This window comes from Trachemys scripta, chromosome 14 (assembly GCF_013100865.1).
Source record: "Trachemys scripta elegans isolate TJP31775 chromosome 14, CAS_Tse_1.0, whole genome shotgun sequence".
Taxonomy (NCBI): Eukaryota; Metazoa; Chordata; order Testudines; family Emydidae; genus Trachemys; species Trachemys scripta.
The window spans coordinates 25,154,997-25,180,888 of record NC_048311.1 but is presented as its reverse complement, the minus strand read 5'-3'; the positions used below and the strand labels follow the sequence as shown (position 1 = coordinate 25,180,888).

General features: G+C 42.9%; 1 protein-coding gene across 2 annotated transcripts; it reads right to left on the bottom strand.

The window, feature by feature from the left end:
- Positions 1 to 372: 372 nt before the first annotated feature.
- On the bottom strand, positions 373 to 25,892 carry PCTP (phosphatidylcholine transfer protein). 2 transcript variants are annotated; one of them, XM_034790313.1, is made up of 6 exons: positions 25,672 to 25,887; positions 10,491 to 10,608; positions 5,922 to 6,001; positions 5,012 to 5,183; positions 4,270 to 4,337; positions 373 to 3,724 (listed from the first exon to the last, which is right to left on the bottom strand). In XM_034790313.1, exons 1-6 carry the CDS (start codon positions 25,810 to 25,812, stop codon positions 3,659 to 3,661), a joined length of 645 nt encoding a protein of 214 aa, XP_034646204.1. In that variant the 5' UTR covers positions 25,813 to 25,887; the 3' UTR covers positions 373 to 3,658. The 2 variants fall into 2 exon arrangements, with proteins under 2 accessions (XP_034646204.1, XP_034646205.1); XM_034790314.1 differs by lacking the exon at positions 4,270 to 4,337 and having other exon boundaries at positions 25,672 to 25,892.

The following is a 25,892-nucleotide window of genomic DNA, read 5'->3' as shown; positions in this document are numbered from 1 at the left end:
TTCCTCTGAAGACAAAGCTATTGGCCCCATCCAGAAGCAAGATTGAGGCTAAATGATCCAGAGATCTGATTTCAAAGAGTAAATTGAATATTCCAAAGTTATGCACACAACAGCATAGACCGTTTAAATGTCTTAACCACTTTCCTATGTTAAGTGCACATCACAAATAAGGCACACATTAATAAAACACACCACTGATTACCATACACAGGGAAGGAAAAAGTAAAGTACTTAGCAACATTTGAAATGAAGCAACAATTTTGAAGGCAGCAGCATTTTAAATTAATACCCTTCCCACCCAGCCCCTCCAAACACACACACACACACACACACACTTCTGTAAAAACCTAAAGCAAAACTCCTACAATGCTGTTTTCTCCTTAAAACAGTGCTATGAGTAAATTGTTTATTTCAAAGCCTCCTGCAGTATGCATGAAGCACACTGAGATACAGTCTGAAGAACTAGAGGAGATTTCTTATATATTATTTAGGCTCCTAATGTTATACAGTTACTGAAGTGCGACCAGAGATAAATATATAGGATCTCACCAGTTTCCTCCTTGACTCTTTGTGAGATGAGCAGGGAAAGTTTCAGTTCATTATAAATTAAATTCTATGAATCTGTGATTAAGGCCAGAAGAGACCATTACCTCATCATTTAGTCTGACTTGGATAAAAACCCAGGCCATAGAATTTCACCACGGAATTCCTGCCTCAAGCCCTTATCTTATTTATTTATTTATTTTTACTACTCATACCACTGTATGCAAAGATTTTTTGCAAAATTAATTCCTGGAGTACAAGTCATTGTATGCAGCAAATTGCATCTGTAAATGAAAAGAAGGCTGATGCTCTCCTATAATCATGTGACTGATTCAGATAGTTTGAGTAATATAATGCAAAGTGAATGATGTTTTAATGAGCTCAAAATGCTGCATTTTACCTATGTTATAGTTACCAAAAAGGTGGAAAAAATTAATTAGTGGCCTCCAGAGCTTCCATACGCTCCATTGAGGGCACAGAGGTAGGATTTGGAGACTTCATCAGCAGAGTCAAGGGAAGGGTAGGGACGGTTTTGTGGCCTGCAGAATGCAGGGGGTCAGACCCGATGATCATAATGGTCCCTTCTGACCTTAAAGTCTATGAGTCGGTTTACAGCCACCTTTGTCCATGTCCCTGTGCTGTGCCTCTGAGAGGCCCAGCACAGAATTTCAGTCATGCAACATCATGTTTATTATGGTGGGGCCTAAGCGCCAACCAAGAATGGGACCCCATTGTGCTAGGCACTGTACAGACACAGACAGTCCCTGCTGTGAAAAACTTAAACTCTAAATAGACAAGACAAATGCAGGGTGGGAGAGAAATGGGCAGAACGAACAAGCCGAGTGAACAATAGGAGGGTGGAAAACATGTTAGTTTGATTTTTGGGTGGGTTCACTTGGGCAGGGATAAGCTGAATGGAAAAAAAGGAAGGAGGCTGAGGGGGCCAGGGTAGGAGAAATATGGGATGAGAGGGGCTTGTGTGAAGTGAAGCTGAGGTGAAGAGACTGAGGGAGGTGGAGGGAGAGGATTAGAGCAAAGCAGCCAATCAGCACAGGGCAGAGAAAGCCCAATCAAAACTGGATCAATATTCCTATCAGTGGGTCAAATTAGTTACTAGTGTATCTGCACTGACTTAAGTCTAGAGAGACGTGAACTTCGCTATATGCTGCCACGTGTGTCCGAATAACCTTCAAGCCTGTTAACTTGCAAAACAAAATGTATCAAAAGGCACCAGTTAGACTGATGGAGTAACTGTTTACAAAACCAGGGACAGATTCTCAGCTGGGATAAATTTGCTGCTTTACAGCACCTGAGAATCAGTTCCAATATATTTTATATTATGGCATTTTCAGCTTTGTCTAGTGGAGAAGTATCTAAAGTCATAGCTGATAAGGATTACTGTTTACAACTTTAAAAAAAAAAAATCAAGCAGATTAATCAATTTACTCACGCCTTTCAAAAAAAAGTCAGTGTTCATGCTGAAGTGCAATTGATGATCGGCCATGCCCATTAGACAGCATTAATATGGCTACATGTGCAAACCATTAAGGAGCAAAAACTTTATAGCAAAGATTTAAAGCTACTCGTACAAGTCTGTAATTGCAAGGTTTCGTTTTTAATTCATCAACCAACTACCATTCAGAGCACATAAGGTATAAAGGCAAATAACTTATATCATGACTTTTATATACAGAAATGCTGATAGGTCTGGTTAGTTACGGAGAAGCTTTGCCATTACACTGAAGGCTGTGCGTCTGGCTACATTAACAGCATGGGCTATGTCCCTGAGATCATCACCTTTGTGAAAGTGTTTTCCCTCCATATTCTCCCCACACAGACACACCCACATGGAGGCGCTGCACGTGATTTTTTTCCTCTTTTACTGGGATTTCTTAAGTTATAGTATCAGCTGGAAAGTTTGGTTCTTGGCCTTCTCTCCGTGTATCAGACTTGGAAACATGAGCTAGCTTTAAGCCAGCCATTGATCTCCATGTCAGGATCAAGAATGAGGAAGCAGAACCTAAACATAAGTCCAATATTGGGACAGTCCTAAAAGGATTTTAAGTTATAGTTGATATCTGAGCTGCGTTTCCTCACAGAACTCTTCCACGTAAGGGCTTGATAGGCTTTTAGTACGCTAATTGGTTTTCATTAGAGCAGAACAAGAAACTGACTCATTCGGTCTTATTTCATCATAACTTTACTTATTACATGAACGTCTCTTCCAGGCTCCCCTCAACTAAGTGGATGTTTCAAAAAGCACAAACTATTAGACATGATAGATCCAAAGATGCCAGTATTGGGACTTAGCCAAATGCCTGTTTAAATGCAATTGAAAGACTTGATCATAGCAAAACTCTTAATTATACCCTGTAATAGCAGGAGTCCCAATGCGGGCTGCAGATTATTTATCAACACATAGCAAATATCCTCCACGTGCACATCCTGGTTACTGGCCAGACATTTCTGATCAAAGAATCTCAGCTCCGAATAAATACAGGATAAAATTTAGGAAAAGGAGGGATAAAGACACATACTTAAGATCATGGAAAGTATCCACTGCATTAGACTTGAGAGCACCTTCAAGAGGCATCCAGTTTTGGCAGAAGGACTTTATTAGCAAGGCAACACCTGCCAGAACTGGTTACCTAATGTGTACAGAGACCTGATTCACCACAAGAATCAAAATTTACTTTAAAAAGCTGCCATTTTAGAGTATTCTCCTCCAACAAAGGAGTAACAGGCTCTACTCTCTGTTGAAGATTTAACATAAGCCAGAGTTCCCCTAATGGACCTATGGTAGAAAGCATACAGAATATGAGCAGGAGGGAAATGGGATAAAAAGGAAGGAAACCATTTGAAAAGCAGGTAATAATTGCATCAGCAGTTGAAGCAAGGATGGCCAGCTATCTAGCTGAAGAGCACAACAGATGGCAAATGAAAAAATAAAGGCTTGACAACTTTGAAGGCATATGCCAATGGAACCTAACTATAATGGAGTAGTAGATCTCAGGAGGTAATTTCATCCAACAATTTTTTCACAATAGTAGTCCTTGGAAGCATCCAATTTTGGGAATCAAATCAAACAATTCAGAGAGAGACTCGAAGCAGCAACTCAGGTTTTCTTGCAATAATTAAGGCAAGCCTTCTGCAGGTCTTTGAGGAAAGCAGGTACTCCACTCTGTTTTGGGGAGAAAAAAAATGTGTACAGTGGTTATTTTCTGATGATGTTGGTCAAAGACACTGCAGACAAAAGCTGTATATAGACACCATTTTACACTACAAATATTTCAAGAGAACAGAAGACACTGCTTCCAACGAAAATTAAATTTACTACAAAGCAGTAAATTCTGTATTTGTTCTTAGAACATCACACTGTATTTCAGGAGTTTGCAAACGTTACTAAATCGGTCTGCTCGTACTTTGAAACATGAGGGTGTCTGTCCACAGTGGTGCAGAAACAACTCTGATGAGTTTAGCATCAAGAGTGAGCTTTCTTGAGGTGTGGGGGAAGGAACAGTTAAAGAGACAGTAGAAGAAGAGACGGCTATCAGAATGGAGGCCTGAAAGACAAGATGGTAGAGTGGCCAAGAGGGAAGAAGACTTCAGATGAAGACTGGCTGATCGTGGCTGATTTATGGAGGCCAGATTTGGATCTAGTGGGTGGATTCTCAGGAACAAGTTAGACAGCACAAAGGAAGATATTGCCCTCAGCTTCCTGCTTACCTTGGCTGCCCAGTTAATGAGCCATGACGGAATCATGCCACCAGGATTGTCAAAGTAATACATGTAAACTTAAAGGGAGACAGAAATTGAAGGGAATAGAGTTTATTATAACATCATAATTAGCAGTTTACTTGCTTGGCTGCAGCTATATTGATTACAACCACCGTTTTTGCCGGACTATGGAATGCAGGATTTAGCCCTATGTTACATACACACATCGTTACCTAATAAAACGTTTTTTCTTAACGATCAACTTTGTCCCAAAACATCCTTCAGTCTATTTATAACAACTTCAAAATCAGGTCCACAGAGATTCAAAAGTGACTTTTCAACGAATGAAGTGTTCACTGGGTTACCCACTTTCCATTTACTATCAATGATCAAAATATAATAACCAATATCCAAAGTTCAAATGAATGACATCTGTTCGCCATTTAGTGAAGGGAAATGACTGACTGGACCATTCTTAATTGTGCAAGTCCTATTAGAGCGACAGTGGTGTTACCTAACACATGAAGTCCAATGTAACTTTCCCAGACATGCTTCTTTCACAATGGATATTCACAGATTATAGAACTCTTGATATACATCATTACCATATCCTTTGCGTGTATCTTCAAGTCCTTAGCCTCTCCTGCTTTGATGGTATCTGAGATTTTACATTTCATTTTCTTAATAAATGCAGAATAAAATTTGAAAGCTTGCTCTACTTTACTTAGCTGCAATAAGTGATATTTCTTACCTTTGGATCCAGTCTTGCCATCACTCTCAAGCACCAGACTCTGCACGTAACTATTTACTCTGATAATCCCAGATTTTTCTGGACACTGAGGAAGAGACACACTTTTAGCCAGCATAACCCAGACCTTCTGCCCATCAACCTCCATATCACGACGTTCACGAATATACACATACTGTATTGCAAGTTAAGAAAAATGCCTAAAGATGCAAAAAAAAAAAAAAAAAAAAAAAAAAAAGCATAAGTCCATGGAGGATAGGTCCATCAATGGCTATTAGCCAAGATAGTCATATATGCAACTCCATGCTCTGGGTGTCCCTAAATCCCTGACTGCTAGAAGCTGGGATTGGATGACATGGGGTTGATCACTCAATAAATTGCTCTGTTCATTCCCTCTGAAACATCTGGCACTAGCCACTGTTGAAAGACAGGATACTGGGCTAATGGACCATTGGTCTGACCCAGTGTGGCCATTATGTTCTTATACAACTATGATCGGTTTCATAATATTATTATTAACTTGTATTACAGTAGCACCCAGCAGCCCCATCGTGACAGACACTGAACACAACAACAAAAAACCAGTCCCTGACCTGTTTCAATCCACGTTTCACCTCGGTCTATTAAATAAATATTAGTGTTTGCATTATTGTAGGGTCTGATCCTGCAGACTCTCGCCCTCAAACATGCATTTCATTGAAGTTGACATGATACCCAGGTGAGTGATTCACGTTGCACAAGCATGAATAAGGACTGCAGGATCAAGCTTTTAAACCCTTCATTCTCTTCTCGGGTTTGGCTCTTCTACACTTCAACTCCCACAGTAACAGACAAGCAAAAACTCTTCCAGCTGCCTGCATCTGGACTCTTGAATAAGTTGCTTTGCCACCAAGACAAAGATTTGAAAGGATACGTCTCTGTTTGACAAAGGGAAAGGGTACTTCACTTCCCAGTAGATTATTCTCTTCCCATCATAAATCTTCTCACTCAGCTCTGCAATTGGCAAAGGGGGGAAAAAAGTGTTGGCCATCACGGAGTTAATTCCAGCTGCAACATTTATACATATATAATACCAAAACACTGCTTAGACTAGCAGTGGCAAGAATTTAAAAATCTGGTTGCATCTCAGTGCAGTTATACCGGGATATGCGAGGTCTAGTTAAGCCAGGTCAAGAGAAAAGTTTGTTTCTACTGTAGACCGTTCCATTCAGGAATGAATCAAACTCCCTCCCAGAGAGGGAATTCATTCAAAGCTTATCCCACCTTTTGGGTAAACCTGTGCATAAGCATATGTTCCTTTTAATGCACATTCTGTAACTAGAAATTCATAACAGCTCTGTTGCTGAACATGCATTTGAAACAAAACAGGTAATCACTTTATATCCTGGAGAGCCAGTCCAATCTAACATGGAATTAGGACATGTGGCAAGTATGAAAAAGACTCCCAATTAAAGCGAGCGATGAGCAAAACTGGCGGGGGGGGAGGGGAGAAACGAGAAGTTACTCTTTTAAAAATACCATTTTTGTCATTCATTGGCAAGTGATAAGTTAACTCTGTTCCAGAGTTACCAAACAGGCACCAACATTTGCTCTGCATACTGGAAGCTGCAATAGGAGGCAGTCCGAGTGGGAGAGCCTGGGAACAGAATCAGAGTTCAAGGGACAAGATGACTCACTAAGGAGATCAGAGTGGAAGATAGTAGCGGGAAGGAGAGAGAGTGAGGGAGCTTAAGCCAAACTCTAATCATTGGAGGTTAGAAGGAAGCTTTCCATGGAGTAAGTTATCCTCCCCCCTCCAAACTGTCCACTCTAGGGTTTTCTTCTGATGCAGCCAATACTGGCCATTGTCAAAGGCAGGAGACTGGACTACAAGGATCCTGGGTCTGAGCCAGGACGGCATTTCCTATCTGACCAGGAAGGCATCCATGTCCGCTGATGCCGCTGAAAAAGACAAGATGAAGGACACACAAAGAGCCATCAGTGTAAGTTGCATGTGGCCGGATTGTGCCCATGGACGTTAACAGTGCCAGTGAGTTAGCACCAATACGGTTAAGACACTTGTGTTTTCTCATATCAAAAGAAGCATCCACTATAATTTTTCATGCTGGAACCATTCAGCTGTCTCCTAGGAACTCCCACTCCCAGGCCAAGGTAGTGTTTGAATGATAGATACAGATATTGCAAGACTGAAGTGTCATGCTCATGCACAGCTTCTTGGGCCGGTTTACAAAATGGCTTTGAAAGTAGCATAGGAGGAAAAACCATGCATTTACCCTTCCAAATGAACAAAGAACAGTGCCACAGGGGACGGGGAGGGTGGATTTCATGTGGGAAAGAAAATGAAAGAGGAAGGGGGTAATGGTGCATCTAAAAAGAGTAGAATTACCACTATACCCAGTGCGTATGTATGGACCAGGTATCCCACACAAAAAATCCCGTTTCCGTTCCTCAGCCCACTTGCAATTCCACTAACATTTAAGAGGGGCACACAGTATGCTGCAGTCCCTGCAATGCAACGACAAACCACACAGTCTCATGTTTTCCACCAGAGGTCACTAGAGTATTAATTTGTTGCCTTTTAACTATTGCTTTAGTTGAATTTTTCTTAGCTAAAATGCTAACAAGTGAGTCCCCCTCTTTCAAAAGAGGTGTCAATTGGAATCTGCGTTCAAATACCTGGAGAGATTATTTTAAAGCTTGCTGTGTTTCTTTCCTAAGAGTTAAGCTTTGCACAATGGTACTTACGAAAGCCATATACACCCGTGCTCCCTTTCAGTCTATCTATTCCAGAGGACAGGCTGGTCAAAGCTGGCCAAGCACAGCTGGTATTGGACAGAATGACCAAACAGAACATCAATAATCCATTCTGAAGAGCCCAAGAGATACATTATTATGCTGAAAATTGCACACTTGCTAAAATGCCGCATTCCATTTTTTTTTCCCCCCAAACAAAAAATAAAAATAAAAACCCACCAAGGCTATATAACAAAATGTACTTCGCTTAGTCCACAGTACTGTTCAGTTTTGTTTATAATACAGAACGTAAACATCAGGTTGTTCAGCTTGCTAAAGCGGGGACATGTTGGTAATGGACCTCGTTTCACTGTAAAATTTTAATAAAGTGCCGTAGTGAAGAACGGCTGATTTTTGTATGAGCCATGAACATGTGAATTATTACACTGCGCCATCAGAGTGCGTGGTTCTTTATAGACAAAGACAAATCTACAGCTTATAGTCCAAAGTCTTGATGTTGAGATGGAGATCACTGTAGGATGAGGCCTCAAATCAGACCCAACGTAGCAATGCATGCTCTGTGTATCCCAGTCTTTTGAAAGCTCAGCCACTTTTCAGGAAAGCAAAACCACCTTCAACCCTCCCATGTGTTGTTAAAGACCTAGCCAAAAAATGAGCTATCACTCAGAATAGATTGTGTAAGTCTTCATAATATGGTGCTTGCTTTCTTACATGCTTCGATGAGCAGTAAAATTGTTAAAGAGTGTCGACATTTAAGGCATCACTGACATCAGCATTAGCACCCCTTGAAACAAAGGGCATATTTAATGGCTCCAGTTTTCTGCTATCTATCCAGAGTATTTTTAAAAGAAGTAATAAAGTAAACCTTCTGCCAACAGGGAGTTAACTCATCCAACCTTGGAGTATGAAATAGTATTAAGGCAGCAATTCTCAGACTTGTATCAAATCGTTGTTTCAAACATACACAAGTTCTGGATACAGTTCAGGGAGCCAGACTTTTTCCCTAGTCAATGAGGGTGTAGAGGCCAACCCTGCAACATTATCTACATTTTAGAATTTAAAGGGTGTAACTTCCCAACTGTTTCCTTTCTATTCTCTTAGAATAAAAAAGGCATTATAAAAAGATATCAGCATGTTGACTTCAGACACTAGGTTGTGGTTGCCTTAGCTAAGTGTTTTACAAACCAGAATCTGATAAAGTCATTTAAATGGAAAAATTAGAACGATAGCTTGCTGTGTCTTCGTGTACAATACTGTGCACGAATTAAGGTTCCACTTTAAGCTTCTTTTGGGTATGTCTTTGCTAGTAGAAAAGCCTTTTACAGTGAAATAGCTATCACGTGTTAGCGCACACCTATTCTAAGTCAGCCTGTAGCTTCACTAGTAGATCAACACCTCGTTTTCCATAGGTTAAGGAGCTCTCCACAATACTGCCCAAGGTGCAGTCAACAGAGCCATTCAGGCTAGAGCCCCCACAGTTTAAAAACTATCTGGCAGGATTTTCCTTGGCTTTCGAACTTGCTCCTCTGGGCCCCTATTCAGGAAAATACTTCATGCATGTGCTTAAGTTCTATTGACTTCAGTGTAACCATGCGCTTGAGTCCTCGCCCCTCTAGAGTCCAGGCCGGCTAGTCTTCCAGACACTGCAAATTCCACTCACCCTCCCTCCACCTCCTCCAGGTGTTTGCAGAACTAGATGTCTTGAGGGCATGGGAGTTTGTTGTGTGGATCACGATGGCTGAAGTGTTATTGTTTTGGAGGTGGTCAGGTGTACTGTTATTTCTGGGGAGGCCATTGTAGGTGTTCTAGGTTTTTCAGTTGGATGGTCACTATTTTTGTAAGCATCCAGGAAGGTAGGATGGTTGCCAATGCCTCCTCCCCCAAAACAAAGACAAATAAAAGTGGGACATATGACAGCCAACCCTGACCTCACCACTGCCAAACAGGCCCCCAAAACTACCACCGAATTGACCGCTATTCTGAGCGTCTGATGTCAATTAGGACATCTAATGTTTCTAAGGATTGTAAATTAAAAATTATAGTTCAAAGTTTGTGCTGACCCAGCCTCCAAGCGACAACGCAGATGGATGAGAATGTGAGCACCAGCACGGTCACTCAGGCTTTCTGTGGCCAGTATCACCAGGGAAAGAGCACTTCAAAGGGAAGATGTTCCCCCATTGCTCGTGCAGAGTAATGGCTTAGGTGCCAACCAACCCCTTAGGAGCCCTGGGTTCAACTCTTCTCAGACTTCTTCTGCCACCTTAGGCAAGTCAGTTAGCCTCTTTGTGCCTGAGTTTTGCCCATCTGTAAAATGGGAATAATACCACTTCGACCTCCCTGGGTGCTGTGAGGATAAAGACACTTGCAATGGTTAGGTACTTGGATCCTGTGGTAATGAGGGCCACGTAAGTACTTCGGAGTGGCAAGGACTGATGCTGTGGGGTGCGCTCTCTTGATATTTGAAGTTTGGCTGTGACTAGGCAAGAATTTATCTGTCATATGCCACATTTTTACTTATTGTTATAACATTGGGAGATGAGTGTTTTTGATAATCTGTCCTCAACTGTAAATGCTGAGCACCTGAAAATGCCTCAAGTCCTTTGGGGAACGTGGCCCTAGGAGAAGAGAGAAATTTTAGAACTCCTTCCTGGAGGCTGGCGGGGGGGAAGAGAGTTAAAGATAAAGCTTATTTTTAAACTTTTAAAAATTAATTTGATTATTTACTAACCTTTAACATATTGATCCCATTGTTTTCTGTAGTCTAAATCCATATAGACATCTGCAAGCAACTCTGGGGGACAATCGGCAAGGCCACCAAAGATTTTATATTCATAAAGTCCTGATTGCTGTGGAAACGGAACAGACGAAAAAAGGCATCACACAGGAAAGGGAAACATTCTACTGCACTGAAAGCAGCTGAAGGAAGCAAGGTGGGGCACTTATTGCAAACCTACGTAAGCTGGGAAAGCAAATCCTTTTAAAAACAATCCCCAATGCAATCTTTTTGCAATATGGCCTTGTTTTTAATGTTTGTATATGGAAGTGTAACAGTCAGACGCCCTCACACAGAGGCGCTTCATAATCCCCTTACTCACAAAGTAGTGCCTTACTCCACAAATAGTTCCCAGGAACTAAGTGGGACTACTTGGGGTAAATGGCACTATAAAGGATAGGAATCATCCTGTTCCCATTGACTTCAGGATCAAGGTATCACAATCGGACCTATAAACAGGAGGTTTTGTTGTGAAACATGACTAGGTAATGCAGGACCCACAGTAATCACTACTGCTGTAAAATGTTAAGCACAGTGGAAATCTTATTCCAAATTTTGATGTTTGGTTGTAACACAGGCTATACCTATAAGTGAGAGAGTGAGTCATATTTTGAGAGTCTTGGATATTAGCGGTTTTCCTTCTGCAAGCATCCTGAATCCCAACCCTCAATTCCCCTAGCACACAATTTCGTGTGTTAATGCTTTTAAAGTTTCACACAACATATGGAAATTCCATCTGCGCATATGGAGCAGTGTTTACACTATTGTTACGACTACGTCAGTACTAATTAAAACAATGAGAATAATATTTTTAAGTGTCAATTATAAGATCAAGTAATCCCAAGGGGGTGGGGAATATTATGACTATACAATGGTCTGTGTGAAAAGAATTGTTGGTCTTTGTTCGGGACCTACCTGTCCACACCACAAATCCACCACTGGAATTAGAACGTTCAATACACCAAGAGACAAATAACAGATGGGTATGTAGTTTCAGCACCCTCATCCTGAGAGTTGCCTGTTCCCTGAAGTGTAACTGAGATCACAACCTGGCTCACTAGTTCCAATCTTGAACTGCCTTACAGCCTGTGTAATCCCATTGACTTTAATGGAGTTGGACAAAGTGAATCAGAGCCCATTTGGGATAGTCTTACTTCTGTTAACCATAGAATAGAGTACATTCAGGGTAACACTTCTTTCCTGGGTGCCAGTGTCGCCAACTCAGAGATGCATCCTGAAAAGTAAGTTACATCTTTCATCCTATAGTATGTACAGTAGCTAGCTTTACAAGAGAAGCACGGAAAGAGGTTTTAATGATTGAGTCTAATTTATATATAATCTCCTAGTTTGGATATTAAAAGGATATTTTAATAAATAAAGGGATTAGTATCAGGTAAGAGGATATTTTTCCTTATTCCTACAAGGATTCCAAACACTCTCCCTAATTTTAAATTTTACCAGTAACTTCCTCTCCACCCACCCCCACCCCACCCTACCCTTTGGGAGAGTTTTATGTAACTTTTGGACGTTAGAATGACTTCTTACGTGACAGGTTACATTGTGTTCATAAAAGGTCATAAAAAAAACCCACAGGATTCAGGAGCTGTCCGTGTTGTTAAATATTAAAAACAAAAACAACAAAAAAAACCCCGACATGTAACAAAGACATTCCTGAGCCTTGCCCTGTCTTTCCATTGACAAGAGACAACAAAATAACCAGTCTACACCCTTAGTCTGACGGGTGTTTTTCCAATCCAGTGAAGATGGCAGCACAAGCCTCCCTTATTTGGTCACCAACCATTTGCCAACTCCTTTTATATACAAGAGGAAGCCAACTTTTGACATTCCGACAGCACAGTATATTTTTCTGCTATTTCCCTCTCATAAATTCGGTTCCTCTATTACTCATAAGAGCAAATAAAAATGTAGGGACACTTTAACAGGATTAGGATTCCCTGCAAACACACTACCAAAGGTGATCAATGCTACTGAACTCGTAATGGAATCTTTTGTATCTGATCCTGATCAGATGAAATAATATTACATTCTGGAGAACAGTGGTAGGGCATGCCTGTGAATCATCTTTTGTTAAAGAGAGAGAAAGTATGTAATCACCACCATTAATTTTAAAACACACACCACTAAGGCTCTGTCTAGACTGGGTTGTTCTGTCCCTCCTCCTCCTCCCCCCCCCCCAACACCTGTTTAATTTACAATGAGGAGTGCAAACTCCCAATGTGAGCAGCATTGGTCCCAGATGAGGCTTGTACCATTCTAATTTAACCCAGTAAGCTACTGGAGTGGGTCTGTGTTAAGCATTTACACTGGAGTAGCTATATCAGTGCAAATTACTTTAGACTAGACACATCCCAAAAGTTAAGTAAATGCCCCTCCAATTAACAACTATATTTCCACAAGGAGTACAGTTAAACTCCACTATCACGCTAAGTTTATGACCAACTTACAAAAGCAAGGAGATGCCCTATAACTGCTCTTTCCCTCATTGTGCCCAAGGCATGCAATGAAAGATCTCAACTTGCCAATGTGCCTTTAGCAATGATGAAATGCTGAAAGCTTGCTGACAACTCCTCATCCAGGGTGTGATGCAAAGGCAACTGACAACAGTCGAAAGAATCACATGGACTTCAACAGGCCGTGGATCAGAGTTCTAGGCATGTCTATCCAGGTGCAGTGCAGAACTGACCCTAACTTCCACTGTAACAAGCATCCACACTACTTCATTGGACAGACTTTCAAATTTACAGTTTTGAGAGGTAACTATCCACTGTCAATGCAATGGGAGGTTGAAGATTTTCTTCCATTTAATCTGTTTATCTGCATTCACATTATAAAAAAAATAATACAAGGCAGGATAATCAATCACATTTCCCTAATCCCACTAATGGACCAGGAAACATTAATTGTATTCCCTTTGTCTCTCGTATAATAGCTCATTGCTATTCTGTTGCAGGAAGAGAGTCATCTTTATTATTCTTTTGCTGGATCCCTTCCAGTTTCTTAGTCTCTCTTGACAAGCAACAAACAGAGCCTGCTGAAAACTATAATCCTGCCGTCAACATCCATAACTTAAGCTACTCCGTAGTAGAGCAAGTTAAAAAGGACAGAAACAAAGTTTATCTCACTGAACCCTTTATCCCCCTACTGTTTATCTGCTTGGGAAAACAAAAGCCACACCGCACTTCCTTCTCATTTAAGCTTACAATGGCAGCATCCACATTCTAAATCCAGTGCTGTGTTTACACTTCTTCCCTCTCTCGGAGCTTGTCTTCACTATATAGTGCTATCTTGAGGTATAACTCAAGTGTTGCCCCAACCTGACTCCCATTCACACAACCCTCTCTAGCTTGAATTTGGTGGTGCTTTGAACAGGCCCATTATGGAGGTGGGTCGAGCCTCAAGTGCTGCCAATGCTTGAGCTAACAATACAATGGGGACAGAGCTACTGCGTGCTGCTAATAAAGTCACTCTGTGCTGACTGAGTGTTATTTCACTGTGGAGCCACTCTCTCACTTGGGCCATCCTAAGCTACCAGATGTGCCCCTTGGGTGACAGATGAGAGAATCCGATACATAGCATGGCCGGCTCCAGGGCCGGCTCCAGGGTTTTGGCCGCCCCAAGCAGCCAAAACAAAAAACAAAACGAAACAAAAAAGCCGCGATCGCGATCTGCGGTGGCAATTCAGCGGGAGGTCCTTCACTCCCAGGCGGAGTGAGGGACCGTCTGCCGAATTGCCGCCGAATACCTGGACGTGCCGCCCCTCTCTGGAGCGGCCGCCCCAAGCACCTGCTTGAGAAGCTGGTGCCTGGAGTCAGCCCTGGCCTGATCTGCATAGAACCAATAAGGAGCTGTGGGTCTATGGTTGAGAGTCAGACTAACTACCTGGCCATGTAAAAAATGTCATTGTTACAAAAACAACCCCCAGACAAGAATCTGTGTCAATTAGCAAGCGTGAAGCAGTTTGAGAGTGACTACACTGCAAAATAACATTCAAGCAGCACAGAGTAGCTGTATCCCCGTTGCATTACTAGCTTGATTGAGAAAGGGCTTGCTTACCAGAGAAGCTCAGTCTTAAACATCAGAGATTTCATCAAAGCCTTCAACTGCATTCATTATGCAAGAGGACAATCTGGGCTTCCCAAAATTACAGAATCACTGGTTAAGATGCTGTATGAAGGTTCAAAATGCTATGTAAGGGCAGAAAGTGAGAGACCAGTTGGTTTGATAGTGTCCCTCCCAAAGTCGCAGGTCAACCAAAACGTTTTGTGAATTAATGTTAATTTCGACTGACCGCTTCAGTCAAAATGGAAAAAAAGTGCTGACGTGCTGAAATGAATCGTTCTGGTATTACCAACATAAAACGTTTTGATATTTCAGGCTAGATGAACAAGGGGATTTAGGCACCATTCACAAAACAGGTGGTAGTGGCAGCACCACTTCCTCCCCCTTATATCTAGTAGTCCAGCAGTTAGACCGCTCACCTGGAACATGGGAGGTCCAGGTTTAATGCCCTACCTCAGAGCTAGAAAGTATGTTCGCTCTCTCCCCTGCTCTCCCCCTGTGGAACAGCTTCCGCAGGACAGAGAGAGACCCACCACAGAATAATATCCCATGGCCTCTGGACTAGGGAGATGTGTTGATTTCAAGGTGTTTATAAACTTTCACTGTCCAACATTAAAAAACAGTGATATTTAGGGCTGGTCTACACTTAGTCCGGACTTCGGACTAAGGTACGCAAATTCAGCTACGTTAATAACGTAGCTGAATTCGAAGTACCTTACTCCGGACTTACCGCGGTCCAGACGCGGCCGGAAGTCTCCCCCCGTCGACGCCGCGTACTCCTCTCGGCGAGCTGGAGTACCGGCGTCGATTGTGAGCACTTCCGGGATCGATCCCAGAACATCGATGGCGTGCCTCCGGACCAGCCGGTAAGTGAAGACTAGGCCTAAGGTACAAGGGTTTTCTTCTACAGAGGCCTGGGTTTTATTTCACTCCTCGGCAACCCCCCCACCCACCCACCCAAAGCATTCATTCTCAAGTTGAAAGTTTATTGATCAAACACAAGAAATTAAAACAAGCATTTATACTAAAACTGGAATTGAGTGATTATGTAAAACAAACTTAAAGCCTTTAAAAAGTCTCTCTCCTTTTGAAGATCAGTCTTATTTTCAAAACAAACCTTTTGATGTGAAGGGTTAATTTGACCCTCAGTCCAGATGTGTAAACGGTACTCGTTTTGCCTGTTTCTAGTGGACAGGCAGATTGATGATGGAGGAGAGATGGAATGGAAAAGGTGAGGGAAATATGGCTTTTGTTGATTATTTTGGAACACTGGACAGCTGGTCAGTCACAAATGGACGCTTTGGCTGTTAGGCCAACCACAACACCTGTTGCTCAGATCCTGGTTCACATTCCTGTCAGGGATGTCACGTGGCTGAGTCTTTTCTCCTTAGACAGGGCAGGGCTGTGGTCATCTCATCTGGCTGTGCAGATACACGGCAGGTGATTTGATGAAAAGCCAAGAGAAAGAGGTAGGGGGGATGGAACAGGATCTTATATGCCTCTGCTATGTTGGCTGTTAGGTATCACACACACACACACACACACACACACACACTTTAAGGACTCAAGTGAGAAACAAAGCTCCTTGAACGAAAACAAGGCTTAATGGCCTCCCTGTCAGGAAGAAAGTATTTTGATCTGGTCTGCTCCTGCTGTCTCAGGGAAGATGAGGTGAATGGAAGACACCCTGGGAAGACAGTGATGATTTTTCCCCCCCAGTCTCTTTTTAAACCCCAAAAAGGGAAACACGTTCAGCATAGTTAATCCCCTCGTTATTTTGTCTACCTAATATCCACCACACCAATTTTGTTTCATTCATTTCAGGCTCCATGTCTTCCATTTTTTACTAAGCATGATTTCAACAGTTCTTGAACCTTATCAGCAGGCCCTTTTGGTTTGGACTAACCCAATTCATACGTCTGGTTCTCTTGCACTTGTTCATAACATTCATTATTGACAAACAACTTGACCTATTTTCCATGACTAATTTTCAAGCAGGAAAAAAGGTTATAGGTTCTTGTGAGCTGTTGCACATCTTGTTTTACATATGAGCTACAATTGGGGCCATTTTTTAGGCCTGATAGTCACAGCAGCACTCGTCTGGGAGGGAGGGGCAGCTGGGTTCAAACCTAGATCTCCCACATCCCAGGTGAGTGTTTTAACCCCCTAGCTACTGGGTGTAAGTGGGGACGACCCCACCACCACCTCCTCCTCCATTCTGGGATTCAAGCCCTTTATTTTGTTTTCTAACTTTAAAAAGAAAGAAATAAAAGCAGTGTCCAAACAAAACATTTCATTCAGCACAAAACAAAATTCTGAATTTTCAGTGAATCAAACAGTCAGAAAACTTACTTTCTATTCAACTCAATCCTAATTTTTTTACTCTTTGCAACTGCCAGCAAGCAAACATTTGCACAGCTCTACGCTACAGTAATCAAGAGTACTTGCCAAATTACTGGATTTTCTCAAATTGCTTACTAAGGTTTAAACTATTAGATCAGACTTCGAAAGGGAAATGGAGGATCACTCTATGCTACAATAGATGTGTATGCAAGAGACATACTGAGAGACAGGAATTTATAATGAGTTCAAGACTAAAAGATCCTGAAGACAGAAACTCTCAAGATTTCAGAGTCACGCGTCAGCTAAATATTTAGAGATGGTACACAGTACCACCAGACTAAACTTAGCATCTTTATTACCCTTTTTCAAAACATGACCTTTGTATACAATCCAACCTCAACTATCCAAACGCTTGTCATGTCTCCCCAGAGATTCAGAGAAGCTACATTTAGATAATTGTGGCTGCACTTGTCCCTTCTCCCAGGATTCACTGCCAACTACTTGAACCATACTGCCCCTGAACAGACAGAGCCAGCCAGCTTCCCATCTGGCCAGTAAGACAGCAGAGATTTAATGTACTAGAGCAGAATACCAAGCCGTCTACATTCAACTCAGCAGGCTTCAAGCTTGCTTTCTCAGGTACGTCAATTCGGTTTCAGCTTTAGTCCATTGGAATCACTGGAGCTAATCAGCTGAAATCCAAAGTAACAGCCTAATTTGGCCCAGTCTTAGCCCAGCATAGATTTAAAGCCCGCTGAGCTGGTTTCCCCCAGTTATGCCATCCTCAGTTGTTTGGATAGTTTACATTGTACCCCCAGTTCTGCTTCTTCTGATGTAACCTATAAGACATTCTATCCATACTGCAACATTATACCCGGGTTCAAGTTCTATTATGATCTTGCTAACTCTGTGCAAAATATCAGGCATCTTCATAGAACTGCAGCCATTAGCAAGAGCTAGTTAGAGAACTAATCTGATGCCACATTAGCCAGAAAATGTTACATACTTTCATCTGCAGAGTGGAAATGGATTTTGACCAATCATCCTTTTCCTAAGTTTTAGGCACTCAGCACAATCCTACAATAAAATCCAAAAGGAGACAATTCACAGGTGCAAAAGATCATCTGCGTGACGATCATCGTTGTTTTGTTGATGTGCACCCACAATTCCTTTAAGTACATCCTACATTTCCCCCCCCCCCCCCCCCAGAGTTTATCCATTACTGGGTGAACATGGAGAATCCTAGTCATCCCTTCCCAATAACCCCCCTATTCACACCTCAATTTCAGTTTGATATTGGAGGGTCATTCTTGCATCTGCAACAAATGTCAGACGGGTGGCCAGGACCCGGGCAGCGTGAGTGCCACTGAAAATCAGCTCGCATGCCGCCTTCGGCACGTGTGCATAGGTTGCCTACCTCTGGTCTAGAATTTCACTGACCACCACACACACACACACACACACACACACACACACACACACCCCTCTCAGAAACAGCCCTACAAGATGGATAATAAAAGTTCCCTATTTTGGAGATGGGGAACTGAGGTACAAGAGAAATCAAACTATTTTAGATCAGACCCTTAAAGTCAAGGTGCGGGTTCCTGCTGGTCAAAGATAAACCAGAGCCCCCATTTTCAATATTTAAGAATTTCCATCTTCAAAATATTTTTTCAAAGGGAAAACATTTTTTTTATTCTTTCATGATTTCTCCAGAGGTAAGTCGATAAAGGCCCAGTGCTCTTGATGCTTCTGCAGTAGTGCATACCTAGTGAGATAGTAGATTGAATGCAGGCCTAGTTCCAACCAGGGTCGATTGGGGGGGGGGGGGGGGGGGAAGTTTAGCAAGCTTCATAGCATAGCACAGGGTACAGCCTGTTGAGTCAGAACTTTAAAATAGCGTACTGGTGAGGGTCAAGTTAGACAATAGTCAGCAGGAGTTCTATTGAATTTGTTTGAAAGCGTCCATTTTTAGTGACTTATACCACCCGGTTAAGAGTTATCCACCCACAGCTACCAGACTATGCTGAGCTACTGCACCATTGCACTATCATTGATTTTAATGGCAATTCGAAGTGGTATATCTTTTCCTATTAAAAAGATATATAAAATCATATAAAATAGGAAATGGCATTTTTTCTAACATTTAAGAATTTTCACTTTCCCCCCTCCCCCCCCCAACAACAAAAAACAAGCTTTTGGAGGTTCCCCACCCTCTCTCCTTCCCCTTTTTCAATTGACAATTATGAGGGAGGAGGAAGGGAAAGTGTGAGGAGAGAGAGAGAGAGAAGTTTTCAGGGGGAGGAGGATGTTGAAAAACCAAAATTTCAAGAGAAAATTTAAAGTTTCTCCTCAAAAACAACTAATATTTTATGACCAACTTTACTGGCAGCTACTATGCGGTACCCAGTTACTCAGACAACGCGTTTCCCCACACTTCTACCCTCCCCATAGATTCCACCAAAAACATTGCTTATTTTATACCTCTTTCATTAACTACCCATTTACTGTGTGGCAGGTTTCAGAGTAGCAGCCTTGTTAGTCTGTATCGGCAAAAAGAACAGGAGTACTTGTGGCACCTTTGGGCTGGTCTACATTGGGCGGGGGGGGGGGGAAATCGATCTAAGATACGCAACTTCAGCTACGCTATTCGCGTAGCTGAAGTCGAAGTATCTTAGTTCGACTTTCCTGGCCGTCCTCATGGCAGCAAGTTGACTGCCGTGGCTCCCCCAACGACTCCGCTTATTCCTCCTGCCGAGATAGAGTACGGATGTCGATTCGGGGATCGATTACTACCCACTGATCCGGTGGGTAGTGTAGATGTGGCCTTAGAGACTAACAAATTTATTGGAGCATAAACTTTCATGGGCTACAGCCCACTTCATCAGATGCATCATGAAGTGGGCTGTAGCCCACGAAAGCTTATGCTCAAATAAATGTGTTAGTCTCTAAGGTGCCACAAGTACTCCTGTTTTTTGCTATTTACTGTGTGTACTCCACACACTGACATGCTTTCATTTCAGTACTACAGATCACCACTCCCATACTATAAATAGGGGGATACATTACCACACAGTGACAGAAGAAAAACAGATTACAAGAAATAGAATTGTCACTTCAGGGTAATGGGAATGAATCAGACTTTCCCCAGCCACCCTTCCCCTTTCACAGGGACCTGAACGACCTATTTGTTTGCTTTCTCCTTTATGTTTTCCTTTTCGGAAAGAACATCCCAAGAAACAGGGCACCTAAACCACCAGAGTCAAGAGGTGGTGTTTCCTGAACCCAAGTTTAATCCCTTAATTTGTATTTTTTGCTTCTTAAAAAGCAATTACAAGACTTCCACGTTTTGATCTCACTATTCCTTAGAGAAACCTTTCAGAATTTAGGGGAAAAACATGTATATTTATGTGTAGCTGAGCAGGATGTTCCAATTCTGAGGACACTAGGTTTGAACCTAGAACTGGAATATTTTGTTCGTCTAACCCTAACCCATCTTTCATCTGCCATGCCTCCAAAACAAATTAATTTGGGGGCACCAGTGTCTCTGTGAAACAAATATGATCCCCATTTTGTAGACTGGTGAACTAAGGAACTGTCCAATTTCTTAGGCCCTAATCATGCAATGAGATCCAACAGGCAGATTCTGGGAGCTCTACCATGCTGCATTGATATCAATGAGATTCTACAATGAGATCTGAGCACCTATCCACTCTCTCTGGGCGGTCAAGAGGTTGATCAATCACAACCTCCGGCGGGAGGCAGAACGCGAGCAGCTCCCCCTGCTGAAAACCTGCCAGAACCAAGAGACACGTGAACTATTTCAGAAGTCCTCGGCTCCCCCTCCTAAGGATGCTCACAACATGAGAGCCCCATCACTGCCCCTTCCTCAGGCCTTACTAACAGGCAGTGCAAAGAGACCACCACAATCTACCGGAGCGCTTCAAAAGCATCTTGCCCAACTGCTGATCCCATTGTCATTGGATACTCCCACATTGTCCCAGCTGATCAGGCAAGCTTTCCTCCCAGCCCAACTGCCAACTTTGCTACCATAGCACATTCATCACTTCTTCTTGCACCTCAAGTGAAGTTTTTGCAGCACTCACATGGGAGGCGGGGGGGGGGGGGGAGATGAGGAGGGGGAGAAAAAGAAAAAAAAATAACAGAATCAAAAGTGCCATCACATCCCAAGAAGCATCCCTGAATGGTGGCTTTTGGTACTCAGCACCCTGCATGGGACTCAAGGTCAACTTGCATTCCAGCTGTTAGCAGGAGGTCTCCATAAGCTGTCCCCCAGGTTCTTCCCCACTGTGCTTTGCTTGGCAGCCTCCACTCAAGTGCAGAGGCAGGAAGGGTGAGCTGAATTTTGCACATCAGGGAGGTCTGTTCGTGGGGAAAAAACGGACCAGCAGAAGATATTCAATGTTGATGAGGAACGGCAGCCGTCCCCAAGTGAGAGAAAGCCCAGGGGGAGTTGGAAAGGGAGAAGGACCAAGGGACTCATGAATAAATGGTGGAGGCTTCCATTAATTCCAGCTGTTGTTGACTAATACTATACCTAACCTTCAAGCCTGGCTAAGGATATTGTGTATGCCAAATACAGAGAGATTTCCTCCAATATTAGACCTCATTGCCCGAAACCCTTTATAGTGGTGGCCAGGGAGTTGCTCTCTAGTGCCATCTGTTATGGAACATCTTTATTCCCAAATAAAGAAATGCCTGCCACAAGTATAGGAGAGAAAGGGCATGTCTACACTTACCTCCAGAACGATCGATCCAGCGGGAGTAGATTTATCACGTCTTCACTAGACGCAAGAAATCGACCACCGAGCGCTCTCCCGTCGACTCCAGTACTCCACCTGAGTGAGACGTGTAGGCGGAGTTGACGGGGGAGCGGCAGCAGTAAACCTACCTCAGTGAAGATACCGAGGTAAGTAGCTCTAAGTACGTCGACTTCAGCTACGCTATTTTCGTAGCTGAAGTTGTGTAACTTAAGACCGACTTAGCTTGCCTACCCCCCTTCCTCCCCCCCCCCAAGTGTAGATCAGGCCAAAGAGAGCCTGAAGCACTGGGTCTGGTGCAAGATTTGAGGCCTGAACCAGAGGCTATGAACCAAAGTCAGGCTGTGTATTAAACAGATCCTTACAAATTCACTTAGTGGTACGTTAACCTGGCAAAGTTGTTGCTAGCATACTAGGCACTAGATATTTATGTAAATTCATTCCAGCAGGATAGTACTGATATCCCCAATCTAGTACAAGAGAAGACGGTTTGACAGAATAATGAATAGGGATGTTTTGTCCGAAATATCAGGAACAAGGGAAGGTTAAAAAAAAAAAAAAAAAAACAACCCACAGATGTCCTGAAACATGTAAGGTAGTACGTAAACTGTTTATCCCAGTTGTTTGTCTCAGTCTATAAGTGTTGGGGGTACCTCACCTTAACCCTTTGTGTGGCCAACGGGACAGCAGAAACTCCCGCTGCTGACGGAGATGCTCCTTGCCACTGGGCACTCATGTATTAGTGTACCTGTAGCTCCTATGGGATGCTAGCTAGCACTGTGCCTTGGGGGCAATAAAGCTGGCCAAGTGCCTTTGTCATCGAACTGTGCCAGTGGTCTCTCTTTAGGAGTAAGATCAAGGTCTACTGGATTAGCAGGCTACGCACTCTGCTAGTGCTGATAACACCAGAACTCCAAGGACAGAAGCACTGAGCAGTTGGAACAGCTTTATCCGCAACAACATTCTTCAGCACCCTTCTACAACAAGCAGTGAGAAATACGAGAAGACGACTAGAGTGGCTGTGAGCAGAGACCAAAGTGATCTTCTAACAGGCTTTCAACCCAATCCTGAAGTGGAGATTGTAAGAGTGCTGATTATAGCATTAATTTTCTCTATAAAGAGCCATCAGCAGGTCAGCCCAGGCAATTTAGGAAAAAGGCCTGCTAGAACTTCCAACTGACCCAGCCTGATATGACCACCAGGCTACCACTCCTTAGACTAGAGGGGTTTTTAAAGCCCAATTTAATAACCAAATATACCAAGTTTCATAGCCATAGGAGCCAGGAAAGGGGAGAAATGGGGAAGAGGCCTTCTCTGCCAGCAGTGTTCAGGGAATCAAGCTACAAAGCAGCTCACTGAGAAAGTATAAACATTATATATTGGTAGGTAGTCATTAATCATTCTCTGTTACTGTTGTGACAGCCTCTGACCATATTTCTAGTCCTTCCATTTCAATTCAGCTTACCTACTCCTAGCAAGCTATTTGGATCTAACCAAACCTGGACTGTTTTAAATCTGATTATGAGTAAGTGTAACTGCTAACGTAAATATATTTCCTAATTCAATTTAGCTAAATCTACCTTTCATAGTTCAAGATAATTTGTTTTGAGAATTAGTCCACATTTGATCTAGCTGGAAATACAATTTGATTAATTCTGCATTTTCAATAGCTCTTAGAGTATGCTGAATGATATAAATTGCAATTAACAGGCCACTGAAGCTAGAAAATCATATTTAAAAGCTATCTTTACATGAATTACTGATAACAGATTATTCAAATGGATTTAACTTTTAAAGTGTCATTTATTTTTGATTATTTACGCCATTTGCTTTTTATTTTATTTTATTGAGCTTTGAAAAAGCAAACAGGCTAGTCGGCTTCATTTTGGTCAGTTGCAAGCCAATTTCTCTTTCCCATTCTTGTGCACTACCAAAACATTGCAATATTCAGATTGCAGAGACAGCAGGAAACAAAACTGCTTCCTCAGACTTTTTAAAAATAAGTTGATGAACAATTTTATACCAATACTAGATTCTGTAATGCTTCGCCCCATACGGTATCATAGCATTTAATTCCAGTGCAACAATAGCACTGACCTGTTAAGTATGCGATAAGAAGAGTAACTAAAACTACAAAAATAAAGACATTTTGGAACCATATTTATATGTAAATGTTTTAATAAGTCAGGAAAATGGTTTAGTTACCAAGAAACAATAAAGAATCACCTGCCACTAATAGAAAATATCTATATTCAACTTCAAGCTAATTTTAAAGATAGATTCTAGCCTTGAACATTTAACATGGGATTTTGATGCCCAGTTCCACTACAATTAATGGGATTCTATATGAAAACCAATTCAGGCAGTTTTGGACATCTCAGCCATAATCTTCCCTCAAAACCAAGAAGTGAAGATTTCAATGCTGATAGGGGATTTATTACAGTGTTTTCTGAAGCTCTCCTTAATTTGGGGCCAGCATCTTGATGATGCAGCCAGCAGTAAACATCATCATCAGCTAAAAAGAGGAGATGGAGACGGGACATGTACTTGGAAAGTTATTGAAGATTCTAAGATCAGGAACAGATGGAGGTGTTTGAAGATGGAGTAATAAGTTCCCTACCCTTCCTCCTTAAGGGAGGGTACTGTCATTCTCCCCTGAGATGGATTTGTATTGAAGGGGGAGATGGGTATTTCCCACTGAAATCAGTAAACTGCTTCCTTCAGACTAAAAGGCTTCCTCTCACCAAGCAGAGCCCTCCATCAGGAGTTTCCAAATTACCAAGTGTGACTAAACCTTAAATTCTCAGTAACCTGCAGGCTCCTGCAGCAGCTTTTAGAGAAACAGGGGCAGTGTTTGCAGCTGCAACAGTTTTCCCCCCCATCAGCAGTTAATGGCATTAGCCTGAAAGCTGCTTTGTGTGACCCAGGAGACACTGAGCTAGTGGTGTTAGAGCTCAAACAGATGACAGAGAGGTGTGTGGAACAGGGGAGCAGTTCGCCCTTTCTAGCTAATCAGCAGAACATCTCCCCACTTTCTAATATCTAGATAAATACACAAGCCTCCTCCACCAAGAACATGGATACTCCTCTACAGAGAGCAACCCCACATAAAAGTTTCTAGGTGATAAACTGTCTCCAGCTAGTAGTCAATCCTACTTCTATTCAGTTATTCTGATGACAATCATTCCTGCCTCCCATTGATATATAGGGGAGCTGTTTCTCCCTAGATATAGGGGATACCCAGTATTCACCTGCTGGAGCTATAGATATGCACCCATAGACAAGGGATGAGCACTTCCCCAGAATATAGGGGAGCCATCACCGGATATATAGATGCCTTCCCCCTTTATCTAGGGATAGCATAGATATGGGAACTGGGTATACCTTATGTATTGTGAATGTTCCCCATATATAAAGGAAATGGCCATGTTTTTATATATATGTGAAGAGCTCCCCTCTGCCAAATAATGGGGTCCTTTCCCTTACGTAATGAGAATGCCCACTACATAGGACAGGCCACCTTGCCCCATGCATATAGGTGACTAACCCCCCCCCCCCACCCCCATACAGCTCTCCTTTATGGACTTTCACCCTTTGCTCCGCATACACAAGGAGCACTTCCTCATTGATACCAAGTTTCTCCCTTCCCCCATGAATATAGGGGGGTGCCCCCACTTCTCCATGTCTCCAGTGAATGCCCCCCAAATAGGGGCCCTGCATCTGCCCCTCCCCTAGAGGACACCACACCGAACCCCAGAGCCAGTGAATGGATGAATGTCTCTCATAGACGGGGCATGCCCCTCCCCCACGTATATAAGGGACACCTCATGCCTATAGGGGCCGCCCCTTGGCCCCGTGTGCATAGGGGCCGCCCCACCCCCGGCCCTGGGGGCTGCCCTCCACGCCGACAAGGCGAGCCCTCTCCAGGGTACCTCGTCGTAGAGCCGGTAGATACTGATGCCCATAGTCTCCACCAGGAGCTGCCAGGCTCCCCCTGCCGCCGGCGCCGGCTGGCTCAGCTCCCGGCAGGCGGCCTGGAACTGCTCCTCGGAGAAGCCCCGCTGCGCCTCCATGGCCCGCCTGTGCGGGGCCGGGCCCGGCGCGCCATGTGATATCCCCGGCCGGGCCGGCCCCGGGCCGGAGGCGGCCAATC